This window comes from Augochlora pura, chromosome 3, assembly GCF_028453695.1.
Source record: "Augochlora pura isolate Apur16 chromosome 3, APUR_v2.2.1, whole genome shotgun sequence".
NCBI classification, from domain to species: Eukaryota; Metazoa; Arthropoda; class Insecta; order Hymenoptera; family Halictidae; genus Augochlora; species Augochlora pura.
Genome location: NC_135774.1, coordinates 3,129,500 through 3,152,421, shown reverse-complemented (window position 1 = coordinate 3,152,421; position 22,922 = coordinate 3,129,500). Strand labels below are relative to the sequence as shown.

At 50.9% G+C, this 22,922-nt stretch overlaps 1 protein-coding gene across 7 annotated transcripts in view; it reads left to right on the top strand.

Moving 5' to 3' along the window:
* Soxn (SRY-box transcription factor soxNeuro) overlaps positions 1-22,922 on the top strand; it is a 401,703-nt gene that overhangs the window by 255,744 nt on the left and 123,037 nt on the right. For 4 of the 7 annotated variants that reach the window (XR_013493715.1, XR_013493714.1, XM_078176650.1 and 1 more), the window contains exon 1: positions 3,724-6,615. The exons of 1 other annotated variant lie outside the window; for it this stretch is intronic. Coding sequence is in view for 3 of the 6 variants with exons in the window: in XM_078176650.1 (XP_078032776.1) it covers positions 5,234-6,615 (1,382 nt within the window). In the remaining 3 variants the exon portion in view is untranslated. Of the gene's footprint in view, positions 1-3,723; positions 6,616-8,639; positions 9,537-9,803; positions 11,774-22,922 lie in introns of those variants that run through there. 2 more of the 7 variants (XR_013493716.1, XM_078176652.1) reach the window with 2 other exon arrangements.

Below are 22,922 nucleotides of genomic sequence, written 5' to 3'. Positions count from 1 at the left end.
ATGTCGCCAAAAGCAATTTTACATAAATCGTAGAAGAAGTATATTTGTTACAAGATGTAAAATTGCCATTTCCTTATGACGCGCATAACACGTTGTGCGCAGCTAACAGGTTAAAATTAATCAACGCGAACCAGAAAGAAACGATAAAAGACTAAAAATAAAACAATAAAATATAGAAATGACTGTATCACGAGATCGTGTTCAGTAGTTTCTCGACGACTCGCATCGGGCCCGATCATCGATCGTGGAAGTTGGCGCGAGTCACGGCGAGCTCGGAAGCGAAACGGAAAATTGAAAGCCGGAGGAGCGAGGCCGGGATCCCTCGCGAGGAGTTGCGCGCCGCGAAGGGCCGCTATCTCGGAGGGGTGGCTCGACCGTCCGAGGTAGGAAAAAGGGAGAAAAAGGGCTGGCGCATTCGGAGTCGTCGCTCGCCTCCGAAGTTCAAATGGGATTCCAATCCGTCCGCCGTTACTTTCATTGTCGCTGACGCACGGGAGGCCGGGGTTGCGCTCTACGATTATCTATGACGCATTCTTCCATTATGCGTTCCGCTCTCTTTTCCTCTCGCTTTCTCTGGCCCGCGGTGACTCCCTCCCTCTCTCTCTCTCTTTCTCTCTCTCTTTCTCTCCCCGTGTGCCCGTGAGCCGCGGCAACAGGTCCTACGCAGGAACCCGCTTAAACGGAGTCGCATCGGCCGATAGAGGTTCTTTCAGGAACGGCTGGTGAGCCTCTTTGTGGATTTCACGAACGAGAGACGAGGAGAAGAGGGCCGAACGAACGGGAGAATGAATGGCGGAGGAAAAAAGATGAGAGAAAGAGAGAGGGAGAGAGAGAGAGAGAGACTCGGCTAGGAGAAAATGGGTCAAGTCGACCGGGATATAATGGGAGATTTGAATACGACGAAGCGCGACACGAGCTAATGCTCCCGCAACCCCGGCAAATTAACTCCGGGGTTTGCTCTCCGACGAGAAAAGCCTCTCCTCGGCGAGAAGAATCATCGGCCCGATGGCCAATCTCTCCTACGACGATGACACCGTGTGCGAGAGAGTGGCCGCCATCGCGTCCAACAATTTTCGGTCCATGCGCTGCTGATTCTGCTTATTATACTAGTCTCGGTGTTCCTGTTCGAATATTGTTCTAATAAGATATATCTAGACACCCTGAACATTCCTCTTTAGCAACTATCAAAACAACAGTCGGACCAATGAACAGCAAAATTATTTAATTAACACCAACATGCTTAAGAGAGGGTTTCTTTTTCATAAATTCTGCACGCAGTTTATTTAATTAACCTCTGACAGAGAAAGTAGTATTTATACCATCCCCTCTCTCTTTCTCTCTCTCACTCTCTCTTCATACATGGTCTAGAAATGACCATGCTTTAAACAGACTCATTTAACCTTGAACTTTTTAATACCTTAACTCCATGCACTATAACAACGAGTCAGACCCCTAGTGAAGATTTTATGCAAACTCTACTAAATTTCTTTTACATTGACGTAAAAATGAATTCTTCCGTTATCAATGTATAGAAACGAAGGGAAATAAAGACAATACAGGAAGTAAAAAAATTGTCCGGTCCTGTTAGGAAAATTATTACGTACGAACAACTGCTAATCGAATAACCTGCAGTATAAAAGGAGCAATAGTGCAAAGGGTTAAGTATCTCACATCTATCGGCGCTGAAATTAAAAAACCAGAATTTACCGCAGAAGTTATTAGTTTAACCTTGTTACGTTCTCTCTTAGTGACGCTCGGTTCGTCGAACATATTACGGTAAAAACGGATTTGAAAAGCTAGTTAAATAATTAGCGGCATCCGTATGCGACCGGCGCGGCACTCGGCGCGTCAATTACTGTTCCGCGACGTTTCGCATAACATTTTACGCGGCAGGAACTCGACGGGTTCGTACTTTCTGCATCGAACGCGTCGCCGAAGATTTATCGAGGCTGCACGCACGATCCCAGACGCGATATTTGCATCTATATCAGGAGTTGCTTCCTGCATGGAAGACGGATTAGGCTATAGTTTGCGAGCGGCAAGAGCGACAACAGGTGTGGTAACAAATCATGCCGGGATCGAGGTGGATCCACGATTTCCAACCGACTACGATTTCCGGCCAAGCGATCGCGTTACGACATTCCATGATTCAACGATCCGTCCACGTGCCCGCGGATTAATTTGCGGGGCTCTCCCACGCCGCGGTGGAAAAAAAAATCGCAATCTCGAAAGAAAGCGCGATACATCGGAGAAATGCGATAAGATATAAATACCTACGCAGTTTGCGAGGCTCGCGCGCAGAAAGTTCCATCGATTGTTGCACCGACCTGGCCCAAGATCTTCGGCCCACGCGAACAACCGCAGATCTTTATGCAAAATAAAAATTGCGTGCACTGGTTGTAACAAAAACATGTTTAACGAAAATATATTTCTTTCGTAAACGATTTTAACGCGTCGAAGGTAACGCAACAGCGTGCGTCAATTCTTCGAATGTTTTCGCTACTTCCTGCTATATATCTAACAACATTTCTCACAAATGCATAAAATCTGCCGTCTATTTACCACGTTCGCGCAATTCCCTGGAACGCATTCATCCCGGAAATAAGTTCTCGCGACGTCGAAAATAATTACTCAGCGCTGCCGCATACATTTCGGGGCGCGACATCGAAGCCGTCATAATGATCGGCGGCGTTCGCTGAAAAGGCGCATCCGAGGGGTTAATTTCCACGGGACTCGAGATCGAAACCGCGGATCGACCTAATCGCGAGATCCAAGGCCCGTGAACGATCCCGCGACACCTCGATCGCGGTGCCGACGAGCACCATGCCCCGATGGCGCGTCGCGCCGCGCGAGAGAGATTTCGAAGGTCACTGGACCCGGTTGAAAGGAGGATACCTCGCGACACGGTTCGCTCGGGATGAACGAGGAGGGTCGATGGATCTCCGAGGGGGTGTCGCGGGCGGATCGCGGAAGGATCGCCGGGAATAGAGGAGAGAGAGAGAGAGAGAGGAGAGCGCGTGTAGCTCGGGGAAAACCAAACGACACGAACACGGGACGCTCGGAGAGCCTGCGCGCGGGGTGCTAGAGAGAGAGTGTATCCGCGGAGGAGCCCGTGAGTCCAGCGGGTCCACGGGTCGAAGGGGGTTGCTCGAGGGGGGAGTTTGGAGCTGGAAGAACGCGTGGACGAAACACTGGCAGAGCACGGGAGGAGAGGCTAGAGCGTCGCGGGAGAGAGGAGAAACGCGTGGACACACGTCGGAGGGCAGAGAGGCGAGACCGTCGGACGAAGAAAGAGAGAGAGAGATAGATAGAGAGTGAGAAAGCGCGACGGAGCTCGACGCCGAACAGAGAGAGAGAGAGCACGATTCTGGGATGAGAGAGGGGTGAAAGCGTCGCCGCGAGAGGTCGTCGGGGTTGTTGGGTATGACGTCACGGCGTAATGGCGCCGCCTTCGGTGGCGGATAGAGCCGCGCGATTGGTCGAGAGAAATGATGGCAGGCTTGCGTGCCAATCGATTGCCGTTGGTAGGCTCGGGTCTGGTCTGTTGGCCGGTTAGGTATGGTCGCTGGCGGTTAGGATGGTAGGGTGTTAGGTGTGGAGGGGGCGGGGAGAGCGGAGCGAGCGAAACAGAGAGAGGGGGGCGCCGCCTCGGCAGGAAGTGAGCCCCGAGAGTGGGACCCCAAGGCGAAATCTACAAATGCTCAGACGGTTCCGTTCTTTCGTGGAGAGTGGAGGTCGTTGCTAGTTGTGTGTTACACTTCTTGTTCTTGTTCTTGTTCTTCTGCTTGTTATTCCTCGTCAGCGAGCAGCGCAGGCACACAACGCAGCCTACGCAGCACGCGCATACACACACGCGGTGTATAGACGCCGGGTGCAGAGGACGACACGCACAAGGTGTACGGTGGATCGAGTGGTACCCAAGGCCAGCGCGGATTAGGGAACGTGCGCGCGACACACGCACGCACATCATACGCGAGAGCGCGCCTGCTGCCGGAGGACAGAGAACACGCGTGGATCGTCCGGTGTGACGGAACGAGTGCTATATCGTTGGTAACGATCGACGGGGATATAATAACAGTGATCGTCGAGAATCGGCCGGGACCAGTCGTGTTTCCGAGCGTCCAGTCGACGGAGCAGTGCCGAGATATACGCGATATTAGGCGCGTACGATCGCGGGTGTGCTCTCGAGGATCGAGGAACGATCTCGGCGAGGATCGCCGGCCAGTATCGTTTGGATCGTCGCGATCCGATTCGTCGAGCGTATCGCGAGCCCGCAGCCAGTCACGAGCCAGCGAGCCGAAAGAGAGACTGGTCCGAGCGAGAGGGAGAAAGGGGGAGAGAGAGATAGAGATAGAGTAGGAGGGAGAGGGAAAGAGAGAAGGAACGGCGTGCTACAGGGGAGGAAAGTGACAGTGCGTCGTCAGTTCTCGGTCGGACACTGTGGATGACTGTTGCCGATACTCGGTCTCTCGCGCTACCGATTCCAAGCTGTGTTATTCTGGCCAGCGTGTGTACTACGGGCGAGAAGCTGAACAAAGAGGCAAACAATCGAGGTGACTCTTCGTGATTACCAACAGCTCCGAGAATTTTCTCTCCGTTCGAACGCCAGAGTGAGAGAGAGAGAGAGACGCGCAGATAGAAGAGAGAAGGCGAGAGAGAGAGAGAGAGAGAGCAGAAAATCGAGGAATGCGTGGTTTCGATGATCGACCATCAGTGCGCGGTGTGTTCGATTAACTCTCGAGTCTGCTGCCGGTGAGAATTGTGCGTGGACGGTTTTCTTGTTTGCGATATTTTAATTAAACGGGACAGAAGACGAACGGGCGGGACATTCGTTTCTTGGTATATATAAATATCAGACCGGGAAGTGAGAATCCAGTGAATCGGTAAAGAAAAAAGGGATACACAGTGTGTCGCCGCGAGCGATAAATTCCAACAAGTGGTGTCCGGGTGAGACTGTTACAGCAGAGTCACGTATGTTCGAGGTTCACATGTTAGAGTCCCGTGTAGGAAGCCCAAGAAGTTTCGCGACCGCGTAATGCTCCCCGGTTCTGGTACGGAAGAGTAACGACGACCGTGGAGCAGCGGTGGTGACGTTCGACGCGTCCCCTCGGCCGAAGAGACGGTTCGAGAAGTCGAGGACACCGGGTCGTGTCGGCGTGTTCCGTCGATTATTCTTCGTGGTCGATCGGTACCAGGAAAGGGCGGCAAGCTGTACGGGCACAGGGAGGAAGATATGCTTACGATGGAGAATGACCTGAAGGGCGGCAGCCTGCACGGTCAGATGCCACCGCACCCACATCAGGGTGTCTCGCCGATGGGACACCACACCGGGGTATCGCCGTACGGCAGCCTCGGCTCGATAGTGCACAGCCCGGCGATCTCGGGCAGTCCGCCGAGCACCGGCGGCCTCGGCCTCGGTCTGCAACACCATCATCAGACGTCGCAGCATCATTACGCGTCGATGCAGGCCGCGCAGCAGCAGCAGCAGCAACAACAACAACAGCAGCAGCAGAGCATGCACTCGCTGGCGCAGCAGGCCAGCGGACAGCAGCAGCAACAGCACCACCCCCACCAGCAGCAACAGCAGCAGGCTCAATCCCAGCAACACCATCAGCCGCCAAACAATAACAATAGCACGAGCAAGAACAACAACATCGACCGGGTGAAGAGGCCGATGAACGCGTTCATGGTGTGGTCGAGGGGGCAGCGGCGCAAGATGGCGCAGGAGAACCCGAAAATGCACAACTCGGAGATCTCGAAGCGGCTCGGGGCCGAGTGGAAGCTGCTCAGCGAAACGGAGAAACGGCCGTTCATCGACGAGGCGAAGCGTCTCAGGGCGGTGCACATGAAGGAGCATCCCGATTACAAGTACCGGCCGCGACGCAAAACAAAAACCCTGCTGAAGAAGGATAAGTTCCCGTTGGGCGGCGGCGTGGCCGGTGTCGGCGGTATGCTGGGTGTCGACCAGAGGCAGGTCGGTGCCGGCGGCGGCCATCAGCAGGCCCAATTAACCCGAGACGTTTATCAAATGCCGAACGGCTACATGCCCAACGGGTACATGATGCCCGACCCTGCCGCGTACCAGCAGCACGTCACTTATAGTACTCACATGTCGGGACAGGCAGCCGCCGCCGCCGCCGCGGCCGCCAACTCCGGCTACCCCAGATACGACATGGGCCACCACATGACCGGCGGCAGCCCCAGCCCCATCAACACCTACATGAACGGGTACGGCTCGTACAGCAGCACCACCGTGCCCGGCGGTTCGCCGTCGCCGTATCATCAAGCCCAGCCGGGCTCGCAGATGTCCAGCCACAGTCCCAGCGGTAGCAGCATAAAATCGGAGCCGACAAGTCCGGCGAGCGGCGGCATCCACACGCCGACGCCGACGGGCGCCTCGTCGACGGCCGGCGGTGGCGGACAGGTCATCAAACGGGAGTACATGGGCCAGCAGCAGACGCAGCAGGGCGATCTCAGGCAGATGATCTCCATGTATCTGCCCCACGGCGTCGACCAAGGGTCCGTCGTGCAACAGGGACCAGCTGTCTACTCGCCGGGACCATCACCGGACGCGCTCCCGCCGCACCACAACGCCATTCCGCCTCTAACTCACATGTAAGCACATTTCTGTTGCTATAGTCAAATCCTCCCTGTTCATTCACTCGTAGACGCAACAAACGATCGACGATCTTCCCCTCGAGCAAACTCGCCGATCGACCTGCTTGGAACCGATCTTTCGAAACGAGTCTTGAACGCTTTCCTCGTGAAAGCTCGAGTTCACATTCTAGCCGGTCGTTTTCAGAATCGAGATCTCCTGCTCCCGCAGGTTTCGTGTAAATAGTCCGCCGTTTTCGGTCATTTTCTGCGGCCGCGACGCGAAACACCGCGTGTCAATTTTCAAAAATGCGCCATGCATTCGTTGAGTTCTAGATTATAAGATTCGCGAATTGTTCGGAGCAGATTTTGGCTCGAAAGAATAGCAGGGAAGTAGGGGCGATGATTGGTAGGTTGATCGACAATACGTCTAATGTGATAGCAATTGACACGCGGCGTTCCGTCACAGAATTCCTCGATTTTATCCGCGACGAACGTGCAGAATATTGTTTCTCGCGCCGGAACTATCGCAAGGTGATCTGTAAATATCGAAGACGTCGTGTTTCAAGCGAATCGGATCCCAAGCTGCCGATCGGCCGCGAGTTTTCGGAGTAGATCGTCCGGGCAAGATTCTCGATCGCGCCTCCAGCTCGCGCAAACGGTAGGATAAACCTTGGCTCACGATATCCGTCCTCGTTTTTCTCGTTTATATTTTATCTATACGGTTTGCTACACAGCCGGTTTTATCCTACCAGTTCGCCTCGCCGCTTGCGTGCACGCTCGAGCCCGTCGATCCGGACCCGAGCGTGCACCGATCCGCGCGCGCCGATTCGCGAACGATTTCGGAGAGCGTGCACACGTCTCCCCGACATGGTTACGCGACGGTTCGCAAGCCAAGCCCGACCGAAACTCATAGCGCTTCTGTTTTTTAACCCCGCGGCGTCGCCTCCCACTTGCATATTAACAACACCGTCGTGACGAATTTCCACTTCTGGACCCTATGATTACTCCCGAGTACGTGTAACAATTAGCACCGACACACCCCTATAGTGTCCCCTCCACACCACCCCAGCTTGGCGTCTGCTCGCACGGCGGACGACGAGAGCAAGATGCGCGAGGGCCCGACGTAGTCGGAGCGAAAACGCATGAGCTTAGTTTGTTCGGTTCTTTAGGCTTCTTTCTCTCCCCCTGATCGATTAGAAGCTTGCTAACTCTAGTAGGTATATATGACGATCCTAGTATCCTCCCTGTCGTAATTGGTTGGAACCTGACCCCCTTTGCTCGGGTCGAAGGGCGTAGCCGTTCTTCGTCGCGTCCCTCCGCCTCGGTACGGTTGGAAGATCGTTCCTCGATCTGTTTTCGAGCGGACAGAATCGCGGGTCCGTCGGCCGGACGATCCGCGACGAACGCCGGCAGACGAGGGCGACGGTTTTTCTCGGCGGTTTCGCATCACGCGCCTCTCTCTCTCTCTTTCTCTCTCTCTCTCTCGCTCTCGCCCGCTTCAATTTCCGCTTGCTTCGCGTCCGCTCAAGCCGGTCCGCTAACTCTTTCTCCGATCGCTCGCGCGCACGATCATCGACGCGTTTGTCTCGGTCCCGCCGGCGAAGACGATCCGGTCCCGGTGTTCCGAGTAATATCAGTTTTCCGCGCGGTCTACTCTCAGGGTCCAGAACGTAGGGAATTTCGAGCGATTTATACTAAAAATTTATGGCGGAGCCCGCGCCGGGGGCCCGGCGATAAATTCCGAAGCTCGAACGAGCGCCGACGAGCACGTAGGCTGAGTCAACAGAAGCTCGCGTCCTCGTCGCGTTTTCCCCCCTCAGCATCGATTCCTGGCGTGTTCGTCTCGATCCGCGCGGATCGCGCAACCGCCGCGCCGCGCCGCCGTCGAGCCAACAAAACCAAAAAGAGTGGCGTTTCGATCGATCGGTTGCGTCTTCTTCTGACTCAACCTCCGAATTATTCCTGACCTATAAAAATAAAATAACCCATTGGACAGAACCACAGTCCTTTTGAAAGCTAACCCTGAAACCATGACCTCGTAGGATAGCTTAGTGTGACGGCAGATTGGACGGATGGCTGTACGCACGCGGGAATGGAGTTCCCCCGAGATTGCGAAAAAAACGGGAGGGAGCAAAAGAGATTTAAACGGGAGTGAAAACGATAGATCGCTAAAACGGGGGACGCGGGGGCCGAGGGCGAGAGAACTCGTGTATCGGTTTCTTGCAACCTCGGGAGCACGCACGCACAGAGAGAGAGAGAGTGAGCGTCGTTTCACGGAACCCGGATTGAGAGAGGGACTCCGTCGTCAGGAATTCCGACGCCTGTTTTACCGCCGAATCTGCAACGGACGAACGGGATCGGACACATCGGACGAAGATGGGGTGACAGCGTGTGTGCGCGCCGGAGGCCGAGCGTCGGGAAATGGTTTTCTTTCGAACGTGGTGCGAGCCGCGGTTGTTCCGACGAACCCGGGTTCGGAGACGTTCCGACCGGTGGTTTCCCCCCCTCAGCTTGCGACGAATCGCTCGCTGCGGCCCCCACGTTACTCTCTCTCGTCGAGAACGAGCCCGCGAGTCCTCCTCCGACCCCCTTTACGCCGCGCGTTCGGGCCCTTTTTGGGGTCGGTCCCTTTCTCTCGACGTTGTATTATACGCACGATATGTGCGACTAAGAGAGAGAGAGAGAAAGAGGGGGAGAAAGGGCGAGAAGGACAAGTAGAGCGGAGAACGCGAAATATAACCTTACTGTGATAAAAACGAACGCTGCACGACGTAGCACGCGTGCGAATGAAATGTCTAAGATATAGCCGTGGGGGTGGTTGGAGAGTAGCCGACAGTAAAAGAGAGAGAGAGAGAGAGATTGAGAAAATGAGAACGGGAAAGAGAAAGATTGGATCGAACGTCGGATCGATTGCGAACTGTACGGGAATAAAAGGCTAGGTATGTCGCCACGGCTTCGCGAATATTATGTATATGTATTCGGATTTATAATAAATGTATATTATATATGAATATATAATGTATATAATATATGTATATTATATATATTTATATACATATTACGCGTTCGTACAATGTACGATATACATATATATATATATATATAAATAATGAAACTGTGTACGTGAACCGGCACACAACAAAACAACGTGTATTATATTTTTCGTCTTAGAAATATTCTTTTTTTTTTTCTTTGTGCTGATTTAGACCGACTGCGACTCGTTCGACGAACGTGTACGTCGATCCGCGTGCAACCGGCCGTTGTAGCGCCCAGATGAACCAAGAAGAGCCGATCCGTGCGTGGATAGCTTCTATTAGCGAACAAACGCACATGGGATAACGGATTGAGGTAGGACTGAGTGCGAGGAACCGAATCTGAATGAATGCTGCGCGAGCGCGTCGAGAACGTGTTTCGCGAAACTTATCGGACGAGTATTCTTTTGAATCGAATAAGTCTTGTGTATATCTTGTGTATATTTCATAAATAGAGAGAGAGAGAGAAAGAGTGAGAGAGAGAGAGAGAGAAAGAGTGAAAGAGAGAGAGAGAAAGATAGACCAAGAGTGAAAGACAAGGACAGAGAGAAAGAAGAAGAGACAGAGGAAGAAAGTGAAAGAAAGAAGAAAAAGTGCGAGATAGGTAAAGAAAGTGAGTGAGAGAGAGAGAGAGGGTGATAGAAAGAGAAACTGAACGATAGACAGAGAAAGAGGGTGATAGACAGAAAGAAACAGAGGGCGATGATAGGGGAAGATGGCGAAAGACCGAAAGAGAAACAGGGCGATGGACAGAGAGACCAGACGAGGAAATGAAAATAGTATTTATTGTGCATATCGCCCCATTGGTGAAATCGTTGCCGACTTTTCCAATGGGTAGAATGGTTCTTGTACGTTCGTGTGCGAGAGCGAACACGTCGATTAGTCGTTGATCGTTCCCCCGGTTCCTCTACCGCCTTATGATCAACACCCCCCAAGTACCCAGTACATAGAGAAACCCCGTGTCGCTCGGTCACGCGAGAAACTGATCGGAAAATTCGATCGCTAGACGTTTATTATTTACGGAAGACTATTTTTACGATTTAGTTACATTAGATATTATTATTATTATTACTATTATTAATATTTTTTCTTTTCTTGTTTAATTATTATCACCTTTACGTTCATTTATTATTATTATTATAGTAATTATTATAATTGTAGCAATTGTCGTTCTTCCTTGGCATCTCCATCCTTCCATACAGCATTCCCCCTCTTCCATCATCGAGAACGCGACGCATATCGTCTTCGAGGGGGGAACGCGTCCGATTCATCGCGATCGCTCTGCGAATCGAACGGTGGACGACTCGATGAAAAAACCGCCGAACGAACGACTTAAAAAATTGTGATTTCTCGTTTCCATTATATGTACAGAGGGGTACTCCCCCGCATGTTCTACATTACCAAACGCGTGCGTCCGCTCGCTGCGACGCGATCATTCCTAGATCCTCGACCGTGTACCGCGTTCCGAGAAACTTCTAAAAACCAATTTTAATCGCACCTGTTCACCGGCGGTGTACGCGCCGAACATTCAATATTCACTTGTACGCGGCCTGCTCGATTCTTCGAGCATTCGATCGAGCCAGCATTAAGTTGTCATCGCAGGTCTTGCGAGCCTTAACTGTCGTGGCGGATTCCGATGCGTCGCGTAATTAGATTAAGTAGCATATGTAAAGTATAGTTTATAATGTGCAAAAAACTATCGAGACTCCGCCACGATAGTCAAGAACGATCCGTGAATCGCTCTCTGCAGGTGAACAGGAGGAACCCACAGAATACCTCGACTTTGACTCTCTTAGCCTATTACATATAACCTGACCGAAGTTTCTCGTGCGCACGTCCGAGTCTCGAGTCCCGCGATCGAGGATCCAGGAACAAGCGCGTTTGATCGCGCGCAGCGCGGCCGGATCGCCGGCTCGAATGATCGATCGTCCACCGTATCCGTGCGCGAGCGAACCAAGGCGAATAAAGCAACTATCCGAGACACCCATTGTACAAAAACGATTCGATCATCCGTAACCCGTGAAATTTATAAGTTTACATGAAGAAACAACAAAACCCAACACACCTGTACCATGTACATATGTTCGCCGAGGCAAACGAGCCGCCGCGGCAATTTCAAATTATATATATAAATATATGAATTAAAAGCACTGCAACACTGTGTCGATTACTTGTCTCACACACCACCTCACGACGCGTCGTCGGCCACGCGAGAGCCGACGTAAAACAGTGGCGGACGAACCAGAAGGTAACGCTCGAGAGAATTACCGAAGACAGTGCGCGAGTGTGTGCGTGTCTTTGCATGCGATCGCTATACATCCTTTCGATTCTATGTTCCTTCTGTAGGACCGTTCTCGGTGATCCTTCGCGACGGAAAATTCGCGCGACGATCTTCCAACCGATCCGAGGCAGGAAGGGAGAGAGAGGGGCAGAGAGTTCTCTTTCACTGCGATTTATTAGATCCCTCATCCAGCAGATTTCTCGCGTGCCCCCGCGTTTATGGAGCCTTAAAGTCACCCGCGAGAAATACTATCAGCGTGGAAACGTTGACGATAGGGATGAGACAACCGCGAAGAAGGCATCAATTCCGCGGCGAAACTGTCCGTCTGCCCACCTTTTCCCCTCGGACAAGGGACTCGGGGGGACCGTGTGTTGGCCGCGACAACGGGGCCGCGTTTCCTCCGTCGCGCGCCCTTTTTCAATGGGCCTCTTCCACTCGGCCTTTTTTCGTCCGCGGCTCGACCGCGTCCCGTCGAAATGTCCCAATAAATATAACGTCCGAGGCACGGACGAGCGGAGACATTAATTCGCGCCAATAAATATTCCCATCGTTCCGGCACATAAACCTGGCGTTTGTCATACACACGGCAGTCATTTCGGTTAAAAGGCATTCCCTCCGCCACTGAATGCAAATGCGAGTGCTCGTTGTGCGTGCACTCTCGCTCTCTCACTCCTCGGGCGCGTAGGGTCTCTAAAGTGCTTTCAATTACGTGTTCCACCTAACGTCCTGGCCTCGAGAGGGCCGTTTTCCTATGTTTTGCATAACTGGGATTTTCAAGTGTTTCACGCCCCACGAGGACGAGACCCGCGCGGTGCCGGGCAGGAGCGACGCCCGCGAAGCCCGCCGCGGCCCGACTTTTCCTCGAACGGCTACTTCTCTTACTACTACTATTATCCGCCTCTATCCGTCCTCTATCCGTTCTTTCTCCTTTTCGCGTGTCCGCCCTCTCGCTTCTTCACGCTTCTTTACTTCATTTATTTATTTCCTACCACTCGCTTTTGCACGGCCACACGCATGACATCGCTCCTTAAGGGCTGATCCGATCGAGCTCCGCACGAGTATCGAGCTTCTCTATCTATACGCCGTGTCAACGAGAGCGCGCTCGGCATGTACGATCTCTCTTGTTGGCACAACCGATCGGAAACTCTCGCTTGCTGATAACAGGCCCCCATGCTCGTAAGTATTTCATTCATTTTATACACGCGTAACACGGGGTGGAATTAACCCTTTCGGTGCGAGCACTCTGTCCGCCATGGCACTCTCGCTGGACGAGGCGCCGCGCCGAAAATTGCCGCCGCACACGACGAGTCCTTCTTTATAAGAAAATATCTCCTAAGCGTTGAAGAAAAACTGTGCTTAATAAAGCGACATTTTTGAACAAACGTGTCGCTTGTAACTTAAGAGATATTCAGAGGTACTCGTATAAAATATTAAGATTTATTTATATAAAATTCCGTTATTTATACCGGTCGTCGCACGTGCGTCGGATATATCCGGCACTCGTACCGAAAGGGTTAAGGCTGCCCGGCGTATTCGGCCGGGCTCTGTACACCTTCGCGCGCGCGAAGGCAGAAAAACGAGGCGTGTAATTTGTAAAACAACCGTGGATAATGCAGTTTGTTAATAGAATATACTCGGTGTACAATTCTGCGACTATGAGGAAAGAACGCGACGAAGCGTAATTTTTAGAAATATCAGCGAGTTAAGGCACATTGCAAAAACGCATTTCACGGATTTTATACAATTATACAATTTGCGGAAATTATTTAGAATTAAAGACCTGAAGTAACTGTTGCATTTTTAGTGATATGTAAATATATTTCTGTATTAGAAATAATATAAAATAGAATGAAAAAGGATAGAGATTTATACTTGACAAATATACGTAGACAATATTTTTCGTGACATGTAAACATATTTCTGTATTGAAAATAATATAAAATAGAATGAAAAAGGATAGAGATTTATACTTGACAAATATACTTAGACAATATTTTTAGCGACATTTAAACATATTTCTGTGGTAGAAATAATATAAAATAGAATGAAGTTATACAGAGATTTATACTCGAAAAATACACTTGGACAATATTTTTAGTAATATATAAATATATTTCTGGCATTACAAATAATATAAAACAGAATAAAGATATACAGAGTCTTGCGCTTGAAAAATATACTTAGACAAAGCGGTCCGGAATGCGGTTAAAAATCAAACGAGATATCCAGTCGTAAAGCAGCTCGCGACAGTCGCGCGCGACGAATAAACCAGCGGGCAGATAAATCCGGGCTGCCTCCGCTCATATAATTTGACTATTAAAATACCGGACGACCGGCTGAAAAATCGCGGCGGAACCACGGAACGGTTACGCTTCTCGGTATCGTACACCGGTTAAAAAAAAAGAAAAGAAGAAAAAAAGAAGCACTGCCGACCGGGGGCCGATAAGATCCGCCGATCGCGGGCAAATGTGCAAATAGCTATCCGTCAGTGTATTTATTAATGCAGGCGATGAATCAAGGCCCGCGCGCGCCGTCGGGTCTCTAACAGTAGCATTCGTCTTGTCTCCTCGCATTTATTCCCCTTAGATTTCGATCTTCCGCTTCGAGCGAACAGGTAGAGTGTCCTGACGCAATTGATCCGAAACGTCAATCGTTGCTAAAGCAAACAGAGAGAGAGAGAGAGAAGCTTGTCGCTTCGCAGTAAAAATCACGTTGCCGCGTAGCCTCTGTAGAGAGAGAAAGAGAGGGACAGAGAGATAGAGAGAGGGAAAGAGACAGAGAAAGAAATAAAGAGAGAGCTGAAGTAAGATTATCGTTAATTATCCGAGCGTTATCTCCGTTTATCCGAGGAGATTCCTATCACCGATATATCGGGAGTGAAAAGACAGAATACACGAAGATCTGGACTAGCGCGGCCAGGCCGATTAATTTTCGTCGGATGTGTGTTTTGCATACGCGGCCGGTCGGGCCGTTATCTGGCGCGGTCGGCACGCCGGTTTTATCGGTCCCCGGAACGATGCAATATCAAGCTATTACTCCGCGACGCGACGTGCAATAAACGCTCGATAAGGAGCACTTGTTTGTTACGGTAATGGCGATCGGAACAGCTGCTGCTGCCGCGCGCGCGCGCGATCCTTTCTGCCGGGCGGGACCGCCCGCGATCCGCACCGGCCACCGATTCAATTAAAACCGCGGCAAACCGCCTCGACTTCTTCCCCATGCAAATCGATTCGACCTGCCTGCGAGCACCGCCGATAGGATCGATCTCTCCGGGGCTCGCTACCGTTACAACGCGATCGGGGATCCACGCGCGTCCCCGCTTCGGCAAACAACGGTGATCTTGATCGCCGCGATTTCGACTGTCGATTCGCTATCGGGTTTTGTCCTAGAGATTCGCGGCAACGTTCGCCGACGTGTTTGCCGCGGAGTTAATAGAAACGCGGCTTTAGTCTAGCATTAAAATAGCTTAGAGTTACGAAACGTAAAGAGTCAAATTTAATTTTATATTGTTGCGCGGTCTCAACGTCCGTCGCGGCATCCCGTATAATCTTTATTTGTTCACAATTAACAATAACTGATAACACAATAACAATTAACTATATCTGGATCTATTATTATTTATATACGTCCTCTCGCTTCGACAGCTCGAGAGAGTCTCTCGACTGACTGTCGACTCAACGATTCCATGACAACCCCGAACTTCTTCTATTTCCTTAGGGGTTGTTCACTATGAAGTATTTCTTCATTACGGCGACTCCACGTGATCAACCGCCGTAACAATATATATATATAAGATGCGCTAAATTGTGTAAAAGGGAATATACGCGCGCAAAGTATTTTGTATAGAGAGTCAAAACGGCAACGACTGCGAAGGAGTTGAACACGGAATCTCACTGTTCAGCGAAACGACGGAGCTGTAAAACGATCGCGGGATCGCCAAAGAACCCGAGACACGAATAGGGCGTGAATCGCGGCGATCCGCGGGTTCCTCGAAAACAGGAATTTAGCAGGTCGGCCACCTTCTTCCGCGGTCGTTCAAATCACCGGCAGCGCGACAAAAAGCCGCGTGCATAATCGTCGCTGATTAAACGGAGTTTTTCCGGGTGGCAGGGGGGCAGCCGGTTCCGCGTAGCGCCTCCGTTAATAAATTATGAGCGATCGGTCGGACGGGAACCAATAATTTTTCGGCCGTGCTCCCGGCTCCGTTGGCCGACGGCCGCTCGCAGAAAAGTCCGGGCGTCCGTAACCGAGCGTATAACTCTTTGGTAGGAGGCCCGTGTTCCTCGGTCCGTGGGGAATTCATTTCCACCGGGGCATATATAACTTTCCCGAAAGCCACGCTCTGTTGTGTACACATGCGTCTTGCGAACGTCTAAGCTCGCACGCCCACGCGGCGCGCCGCGGCCCGTCTACTCGCACCTGACTCTGTTTCACGGCTGATTTACAAGCGAGCCGGCCGGCCCAAGGCCCGGCCCGGCCCGGCCCGGGGGATGTTTGCGCATACATTAGCGAGGAATTTTCTCGGTCGCGAAGGCCCCCGGGTACCAGCGAGAGAGAGAGACGCGCCAGCCACGGTGGCAAAGGGAACGGGGCATTGATAAAGCTATCTCGTGAATAGAGAGCCCCTATTGCTAACCCGTGACCGTTTAATTAATTGCCGGCCAAGAACACTCCGCCGCGTGATTAATCTCGACGCCTCCCTCCCCGGGACACCCTGCGCCGTAACTCCTCCGCCGACGAATAGAAAAACTCTCTAATTGAAACGTACGAAGTTTCGGCCGGGAATTTTAACCAGCCGCGACGCCGGAATGCCGGCCGCGAGAGCCTCTGAATCACGAGCCTATGTCAGGCGGCAGGTAGGGGCGTATCTACAGCGCGACCACGCTCGGAAACGCTTGTAATTGGTGTAGGAAAAATCTTCGGGGATGGAGACAGCGACGAGGATCGCGATCCTCGATCGCAGTGACGTTTCTTTTTTAAAAGCGCTGGCAAAGATGTCCAATGAAATTATTAGCCTCCTGCGAATTAGGCGAGACAAGCCCTCGGTCAATTATACCTCTTCAGAAATACGTAATTTCAATAAGGAGACTCGTTAACCTATTAGGCAAGGTTGCATTTTATGCGAATGAAATTTTTCACCATTTTTCTTGGTATACAATTTTTTTGATATAGTTATATATACAATTATTTTCTTAGAGTATTGTATATATACATTTTCACATTAATCGTTTACATTAATAACTAATAATACAATTCAGTAATAAACGAAACTTCCACAAAAGCCACTATAATGGCGCGTCGTGAGTAAGAGGTTAAAATAGTGCTTCATAGTTTCTGTAACAAGAGGAGGTTCGCGATAAAAGTAACATTGATGTTTCAGAAATAAAGATTAATTAGTAATAACTAGCTTTAGAATTTTACACATTTATGGCAGAGATAGGCAGATATAATTTGCAACAATGAATCCTCACTGTTGCAAATTATTAGGAAATAATAATTATTATTTCAATAATTGATTCACTGTTGCAAATTATTATTTCAATGGAGATACATTCACTGAAGATATCAATGAAAATTAGAAATGTTGAGGTATCAATTTCTGCTAATTAATGTTCTTAACGAAGAGGAAGCGTCTTCTACATTGGTGCAAGCATTCGATCACGCGTCGAGCCGATTTTGCGAAGGAATCGTGGGAGGAAGTTTCGATGTCAGTGTCGCGTTTCATCGTGGAAAAAATCCCCACACCGGTTCGCCAAGGTATCACCGGAGGCCTACGCTCTCCCTTTCCCGGCTCCGCTGGCTCGGCTAACCCCCGAGTAAGATAATATTCACGGCCAATTACCTAAAACGCACTCCTTATGGAGCCGCGCAGGGATATTGGCAGGCTGCCACCGTGCAATCGAGTATCCGGTGTGAAACGACCTTGTTATTAACGTTCAAGTAAGCTTTACCAGCCAATAACCCGGTCTCCCTTGGCCGAAGGATTCACCCCCGGGGTCCTGGCGCGTGATCCCCGCAAGATTCATCGCGGCGCCGCTTTTTCTACCGCCTGGCAATTAACTGATGGTCGCCGCTGTTCGAAGATTTCTTCGAACTCGGTTAGAAGCTTTACACGATAGTCATTTTCATCGAGAAGACAGCATACTATACGTGAATCTCTACATAGATTGATGCAATGAGTTCTAAAAATTATTTATGCGCTATTCGTTTAAAATCTTGGCTTGATAAAATAAATAAAAGGTAAATAAAATAAATGAAATAAAAATAAAATAAATAAAATAAAAATAAAATAAAATAAGTAAAAATAAAATAAAATAAGTAAAAAAAGTAAAATGAAATAAAATAAAAGGTATTTTATTTTATTAAATTTAAATTGAAGTTACATTTAAGTAACGTCAAATTAAAATTGAAGAGTTAAATTTGCGTAATATTAAATATAGTTCTAACACGCTTGCGTTCCGCAGAATCTAATAAAATTGGGAAGATATTAATGTATTGTGAAATAGGAAAGAATTAATTAGCGCTTGCATAAATTCTTTGGAATAAATTACCTAACACTTTGATATAATTTTTGGAAAACGCTGTCGAAAAATTCAACAGAATAGTGTTAAAACAGCAGACTCTTCTACAGAGTGATAAATAGATATTGGCTTCGAAAGCGAATCTTCTTTAAGGCTGCTTTATCGATACCATTTCCTTTCGCCCGGAGGAGGGGCCAGGCGTATTCAACTTCCCAGAAGTTGTTTCGTTAATTGCGACGCCGATTAAACGTCTTTGCCCACTTCGTACAAGCGTCTCAACGTCCTCGCATAATTCGGCCAACCGATATTCGGTCCCCCGTAGTCCCGTGGCGGCTCTCACGCGTCGGGCATCGGGCATCGGGCCCACGTTTCCGCGCCCATGGCCGGGCCCCGGCGTCGCCGCGGTCGTTTTGCCGACGGTACCCGTGTTTATGGCACGAGCAGGACAGTTATGGCAACGAACGGCCGTCATCGGGAATCCAGTTGGTCCCTCCAATTTGTTAATTGGCACGATAACGTACGCGCGATCGTATTTTTGCGGGCCCCGGCCTCGGACCCGGGGCCGTCGCCGCTTCTTTTTGGCCTCGCGCGGCCGTGTTGCATTTTTAATCGACCGCTTATTAAGTTCCTTAATCCGCGGGCCCCGGCCTTCGTGCCCGGGAACCGTTCGATTCGCAACAAATTTTTCGCCGACGGAATTTATGCGGTCCCGGGGAAATGGAGCAGGTGAAACGGCAATCGACGCGCTCTTCGAAGCCGAAATTCGTATCCGCTTGATTCCTGCTTCTTGCGATCGATATGGGCAGCCTTTATTTTTGCAACAGCCATAGATAGACATCTCGACGTCGTTATATCTTAAATCGCATAATTATGGCGTCATTAGGGTGGCTGAAAGTCTGCTGAAATCGCTAACATTTTCTGTCGCTGTCAAGCAACCCGGCATTTCAATTTCAATTCGATCAAATTACTGTTACATTAATTGCAAGTTTTGACAACGTTGGTTTAGCAGACGTGTTAAACGATGCTTGCAACGCAGCTGTGTTTTAAATTTTTTTTAGAAAGTGCCTCGCAAACGTCGATCGGGATACTTGGAAACGGGAGTTGCGCCACTTGTCGAGCAAGGAGCTCGATCAGCGGCGCTCGAGAATTGATAATCCTCCCTCGGGAGCATTCCTGCGGCGGTTTTCTTTTCCCGGAGGGGGTTGTGGCGGCCGAAAGGGGGCCCACAGCCTGCGAGAAGACAGGATCGTTGGCGCAGACTGGTTCTCGACTAGCTCGCGGGGTCAGTTTATCGCAAACAAATGGGTTACGCTTGTTCGACGCCGTATTTCACCGGAATTTATTGTTTATTATTCCGTAGGCCCCGTAGGAATGATATAGGGCCGTGTTTGCCCGGAGTAGCGTTAATGTCGTTAATAGCACCACCGGTTCGACTGGGCGAACCACCGGGATCGCGGCACCCGATATACGGGGACAGAACCTCTCCGGGACGGGTTTCATTTCTTCTCTCCTCTCCACCGGTCTCTCCGGGCATCCACACACCGGTCTACCACCTCCTCCCGGGTTTTATTCTTGGATCGTCCCCGGTGAAATTAAGCGAATCCCGCTGCCCCCGAAAATTACGCCGTTCCCTTGGTATTTATTGCCCCCGTCGCGAGAACGTTGACCCATTTCCTGGGCACCGCGAGAACCGCTAGCTTCGTCCGCGCCGTTCCTCGCTTTTTAAATCGGAGACGCGGCTCGAGGTCGTCGCCGCTCCGAGGGCGCGGCGGTTTAGAATCTAAACTACGGCGGACTGGTAGCTCGGGTTTTCTAGCGGTTAGCGTCGTGTTTGCCTTCTCCTGATCGCGACGCGTCTCCGAGACCCTCGTCACCCTCTCCCCCGGCCGCCGCGCGCCGATCAGTTGAACCGGCCGATCTCGACGCGAGCGTGTTCCCGATGCGGGACGATGTTGGGACGGTAAACATACCGGTGAACCCTTTTCCAAGGGCCTGTCACTTTCCCGATTGACCCCTCACCCCCTCCAATCGGGACACGCGTGAGCCATGCAGGTCTTCCTGAGAATCGGCTGATGGAAATGTTAAGAGTTCTGACAAGCGGGATGTGCACGGGCTGCGATGGTTTCTGCGGGGCTGCTCTTACGACGAACGTAGAATCAATCTGCGACGCTTTGCACGCGATGGAAATTACGGGATGTGTTAAAAGGACCGATGAAGAGACGGAGTGTAACCCTTGTCAATCTATGCGCGTTTGTCAGGCGATTGATACGTAATTTGTTTTTTCTGGGTAATCAGTGGGTTGGCGGACGTGGTCGGTGATTTTCTATGTTTGAAGATAATCCTGCTGGATTAATTTAATAAATTGAGTGATAAGTAAACCGACGATTTCACGCATATTGTAAGAAAAATTAATAGCTGCGATTTTAAATCTTAGAAAAATGAGAGAAATAGAAAATCCGCTAGCGACGGAGTCAAACAATTTTTATTTAACCATTTTAATACCGAAGAACGATATATCGTTGACGGTTACTCTCAAACAAACATTGTTTCCTTAATATTTTTAACAAATGACGATTTCATTTCTCATTTCTTCTTCCTTTCTGAATTTGGTGATTTTCACGTTTTACAGAATTCTTGCGATTTCTTTTCGAAATTTTATCAAACTACATCGAACGAGTTCTGTACATTTTGCTCGAGTGGACGTGATTTTTTAGTCGGCACTGAAAGGGTTACGATTAGGGTTGAAACAGAGTATTGAAACACGGCAGATCTCGCTCGGCGGGCAGATCGCGCGAGCCGGAGCACGGTCCACGCGGTATCAGAAATTACGAAACGGCTCGATTAGCGGCAATCGTTTCTCCGGCAACAAACAACGGCTCCCTTGGCGGGGCGAGTTCGGTAGCTGTGTCCGGACAAAGGAAAAGCGAAAAACCTGGCTCGACTGGACAAGGGAGGCCGCGTAGAGGTGGCCAGAGAGAGAGAGAGAGAGAGAGAGAGGCAGGCCGGGTGCCATAAATCGCGAAGGTGGCTCCCGGTTGCGGGCGTGGGCTCGCTATCTCCCCTCGCCTGGCTCCGTTTCCACACCCCAGACGTGCGTTATTGCGCTAATAAAGCACTTAACAATTATTTTCCGGCCGGTGATTTTTCAGCCGGTCCCGCGGGCAGCCGCTGATAAACCGGTGTCCCGGCCGATAACCCGGACCTCGGCGGCCGACGCGCCGCTGCTCGCCGAACGGCGTGGCGAGGCCGCGCGCGCGCGCGCGCACACGCCGCCCCTGGAGAGTTTATCGTCCCGAAACGAAAACAGGAGAGAGCCAGGTCGAAGTCGGTCTCGCGATCACCCGGCAGCCCCCTAATGCTCGATTCGCATGTGAGAGCGTCGCGACCGGCACCGCTGCGCGCCGGCCGACGAATCGCAGCCACGGCCGATCTATCCGTCGCTTAATTGGACGCGATCGCAATCGGCCGTGGCCGCGATTTGTCTTAATTTCGGTGGCGACCAGGCCGGACACCTACCCTCCCGGTGCCCCGGTACGAGCGCGGCCCTTATCGTTGCGCCACCGACCCCCTATCGGCCCGGCGGATCGTCGTCGGGGAAGATCGTCGTGGCCGATTGGGATTTCGGTGCCGGTCGACGCTAATTTCGCCGCTGAATGGCCCCGTAAGCGATATAATGACCGGCTCCGCCGGCGTCTTAATTATTCCTGGCCATCTGCCCCCCGCGCTCTCCGCCGTCGACCGACGTCCGGACATTGTTCCGATTCCGGTTGGTCCGCGGATCGATGGATCGCGATGGGATCGAGGACGAATGGGGGAACTCGAGGCTTTGTCACGAATTTCGACCTCTCTCCCTCCCTCCCTCCTCACCCCCCCGGGTCACCACTTGACGCTCTACCAATCGCCGTGAACTCGAGCGACGGAGCGCTCGCTTAGAAACTCGGCCCTTGACAGTATAAACGCAATTAGCGTTCGCGCGCGTTTCAGGTATTTAGAAATTTATTTAACCGCCTCGACGATCGAATTTCAGCGAACGATCGCCGAGCGGTGCGCGTCGACCTTGTTCCGTTAACGGGGCAATTAGGGAACGCGTTCTGGGAACGTTTCGATCGCCCGTGGGACTGTATAATGGAGATGTCGAGCAACTTGTGCGCAGGTAATGTCAGCGCCGGGATCCCCGGTCACGGTTTACCGCGATTTTTCCCGGTAACTGTTTTCGCGTGCGTTATTGCCATTAATCCGACCACCGGGGAATTGGTACTAAGTTGATGCTTACTAATTTCCATCGAGTTGCCCGATGTAATTTAACGAGTTCCTGGCGTGTCTTAATTACGAGGGAGTCTAATCATCGCGTCGGCGCACGCCGTCAGCTCGGAAATTCACGCTGAAATCACGCCTACGCTTCGCGGAACGAGATCCCGCCCGATCGATGATAATTACAGCTCGCCGCCCCGTTTGAATAATACACCTTTTTTCTGGGATCGTGCTCGAAAC